We start from the raw sequence: 3198 nt of genomic DNA on the forward strand, positions 1-3198 counted from the left end.
GCCTAAGATTTTTGAGGATTGCATACAATTTGCAAAAGGCTGCCAGGAATGTCAGAGACATGGAAATTTAAACCATCTGCCAGTAACCGAATTGCAATTCTTGGTAAAACCATGGCCTTTTAAATCATGGGCTATGGATATTATTGGTAAGATACATCCTGCCTCATCGAAACATCATTGTTTCATATTGGTTGCGACTGATTATTTTACCAAATGGGTAGAAGCTGTTGCTTTGAAAAATGTGGATCAGAAAGAAGTGATAAACTTCGTTTTGAATCAAATTATTTATAGATATGGTATTCCTCAGTCTATAACAACCGACCAAGGCTTGGTTTTCACTGGGGAAAATTTTTCTAGTTTCTTAGCAGAGTTTGGTGTCCGACTACATCATTCTTCACCTTATTATCCCCAAGCCAATGGACAAGCGGAAGCAGCAAATAAGATTATTATTGGGATTATAAAGAAGATGGTTGAAGGGAACCCGAGAAAGTGGCATTTGTTATTGTCTCAGGCTTTATGGGCACATAGGAATACCAGAAGTACGGCCACAGGGTTCTCACCTTACCAACTTACATTTGGCCAAGATGCTGTTTTACCAGCCGAAATCCGAGTATCATCTGGCCGAACAGAATTTACTGATGGTGGTCTTACAGAGGAATACCAACAACTTATGATGCAACAGTTAGAAGATTTGGATGTTGACCGACTCCATGCAATAGGGCGAAGTGTGAAACAGAGTGAAATCAGAGCAAGGAGTTACGGAAAGAAAGTTCTTCACAGGACGTTCCAGAAAGGAGACTTGGTTTGGAAGACCATTCTTCCTATATATAAGAAAACTGATCAATTGGGAAAGTGGTCACCGAATTGGGAAGGACCATACATTGTTCAAAAAGATATTGGAAATGGCGCGTTCATTATTGTAAATCATGAAGGTAGAAGAGTACATGATTGTATTAATGCTAAATATCTGAAGAGGTATTATCCTGCCTTTTCAGATAACAAAACTGCCTGAAACAAAATATTATTCAGAACCCATTTATGGGGTTCGAACCTACTGGAAGGTTCATTTCTGTTAGTCATCGTGTAGTTGTGAGAAATTTTCTGTCTCTGAATCAGACTTTTCATCCCAGTGAGTGGATATTAGCTCTGGTTCTTCTTCAATAAGATCTTCCAAGTCTGGTCGGTACCTTTCCCATTGGCTTTGCATGTCATCTAGATCTTGATGGGTACGTGCTTGCATGTCTGTTAGGGCTTGATGTTCACGGTCAACAATGGTACGCAATCTTGAAAAGACTTTTCGTTGATTGGAAAATATGTTATCCCAACCAAGGTCTGGAAGTATGGTTGCTGCATGATTTTCAATCATTTCCATGTGATGATGGAGATCAGGAATGCGGCTGAGGATGTCACGAAGAGGTTCATATCCCTCAATGATTTTTTCCATCAGGCGGATGACGCGATGAATAGTTCTTCTACCTCGTTGGGAGAATCGGAATTTGAAGTCTAGTTGCTTGAGTATATATAACAAGTCTTCTGCATGGCCTCCAATAGGGTGATTACCCACAAAGAAGGGTTGGAGAACACCTTCCCAGTTGCTTGATGGAACATGAGGTCGGTCATTCGCCATGTTTGTTAATACGTCAGGTGTTTTGATTTTTCGAATATGCCTTAGAATGTGTTTCTTAAAATGTGAGAAACAGTGTTCTTTTAAAGAAGGAGTTTGTTTCGTTTCCTATAAAGCTGGGAATTGAAAGGTGATCCTTGTTTTGAGAGAAGAAAGAAAAAATGGATTACTAAGTCAATTGTTGTTACAAAGGGGGAAGTATTACAACAGTGCCCCTAGGGCAGTTTTTATATGGGTCCATTTGATTTCATCCCTGGATAGCCTTCTGGTATTGGCAGCCGTCTGATATCTTATGATGAATTGGGATCGGGCTTGGGTTTTCAGCTCTTGATCCAATTCAGCTTCATTCTTGGTGTACTGCTCAATCAGACGCTGCTCATTGATAATTTGCTTATCCAGGGTAGACTGTTCTTTCCTCAGCTCCCGCAATTCTGCCTCCTTTTTCTGAATAGCTTCATCAACTTGAGCTTTCGTGTTAAGGAGACCACCCAGCCTTCCAGTAGTCTGCTGGAGGGATTCTCGGGTCTTAGCCAAAGAATTCTCCAGCGTTGTTTGATCGAAGTCGGGCTGGGGGGTTTCGGCTGACAGGAGTCCAATGACTAATACTTCAGTCTTGAGCTCTGTAAGTCTTTCCATCAGCCGATGCAGAATGGGGACGGCTGGTGATTCCGTTGGAGTGTAATAAAGAAGGCCACCAACCGTCTGAATGAGCTTGTCCAATAAGTCGGACCTTAATTCGGACAGGGGACGGTTAATGGCCTCAGTGAACACAGTCTGGGCCTCCGCTGGAACCGGAACAGTCGATAGGACAGCTAAGTCCGAAGGCCCCTGCAAGTCCTACAATGTCAATAAATATTCCAAGGGAGTTGCAAATTTGTTCGGAGAAAATATGTGGTACCTCTGGGCGGACTGCTGTCAGTGAGGGGGGCAGCAATGAGGTCGGTCGAGTTGGGCAGACAGCTGGTATAACAGCAGCCGACTCGTCGGCTGCTGCGAATGGTCGCTGAGGTGCCGACCTGGGTCCCTATGGAAAGTAGTATTTGAAACAGTTAGTGTTTTTCGAAAGAAAAGTTATGGCATGGATTGGTTTAATCTTACCAAATTCACAGAAGTCTCCGAATCGGATGAAGACATTTCTTCCATTTCTGGAGGTTGGGCTGCCACAGGTGGTTCTTCTGCCTGCCATTCGATGGCTAGAGGGAGCGCCGCTGCTGGTAGGGCGGCTGCAGGTTGGACGGCTACCTCTAGAGCCACTGCAGCCAGGATCTCTGGGGCACCTTCGATTTCGGGATCAGCAGCATCAGGGATGTCGTTTTGAGGGTCAGCTTCGGCGAGGGCGGCTGGTTCTTCCTTTGACATAGATGAGTCTGATGCCATGTATGGCGGCCGACCCATCTGGGAAGTAGTCCCCTCGCTGTCAGAAGAGACCCCTGCTGCTGATGGGATGGGTGAAGGTGTCTGTGGAAAAATCATGAAGATGTTTGTTGTTAAATATATTAAGGTTGATCATCCGAATCCTAAGTCTTGCTGATAAAGGAACTTACTGGTTCTATAGGCACTGCTGGTAAAGATTG

General features: G+C 44.0%; 1 protein-coding gene across 1 annotated transcript; it reads right to left on the bottom strand.

Moving 5' to 3' along the window:
* Window positions 1–1944: 1944 nt before the first annotated feature.
* Window positions 1945–2851, bottom strand: LOC127255129 (uncharacterized). Its single transcript, XM_051280521.1, has 4 exons — window positions 2723–2851; window positions 2523–2648; window positions 2337–2452; window positions 1945–1981 (listed from the first exon to the last, which is right to left on the bottom strand). Exons 1-4 carry the CDS (start codon window positions 2765–2767, stop codon window positions 1945–1947), a joined length of 324 nt encoding a protein of 107 aa, XP_051136478.1. The 5' UTR covers window positions 2768–2851.
* Between the last annotated feature and the right edge of the window lie 347 nt (window positions 2852–3198).

The sequence above is a fragment of the Andrographis paniculata genome, unplaced genomic scaffold (assembly GCF_009805555.1).
Source record: "Andrographis paniculata isolate CXL003 unplaced genomic scaffold, ASM980555v1 Contig53END, whole genome shotgun sequence".
Classification (NCBI taxonomy): Eukaryota; Viridiplantae; Streptophyta; class Magnoliopsida; order Lamiales; family Acanthaceae; genus Andrographis; species Andrographis paniculata.

Bases quoted from the DNA above. Each gene is read 5' to 3' on its own strand.
- LOC127255129 (XM_051280521.1), bottom strand. From the start codon at position 2,767: ATGGAAGAAATGTCTTCATCCGATTCGGAGACTTCTGTGAATTTG. The intron at 2,453-2,522 runs GTACCACATATT...TAGGACTTGCAG, and splicing joins TGACAGCAGTCCGCCCAGAG to GGGCCTTCGGACTTAGCTGT. The intron at 1,982-2,336 runs GCTCATTCAGAC...CTGATTGAGCAG, and splicing joins AGGTCCGACTTATTGGACAA to TACACCAAGAATGAAGCTGA.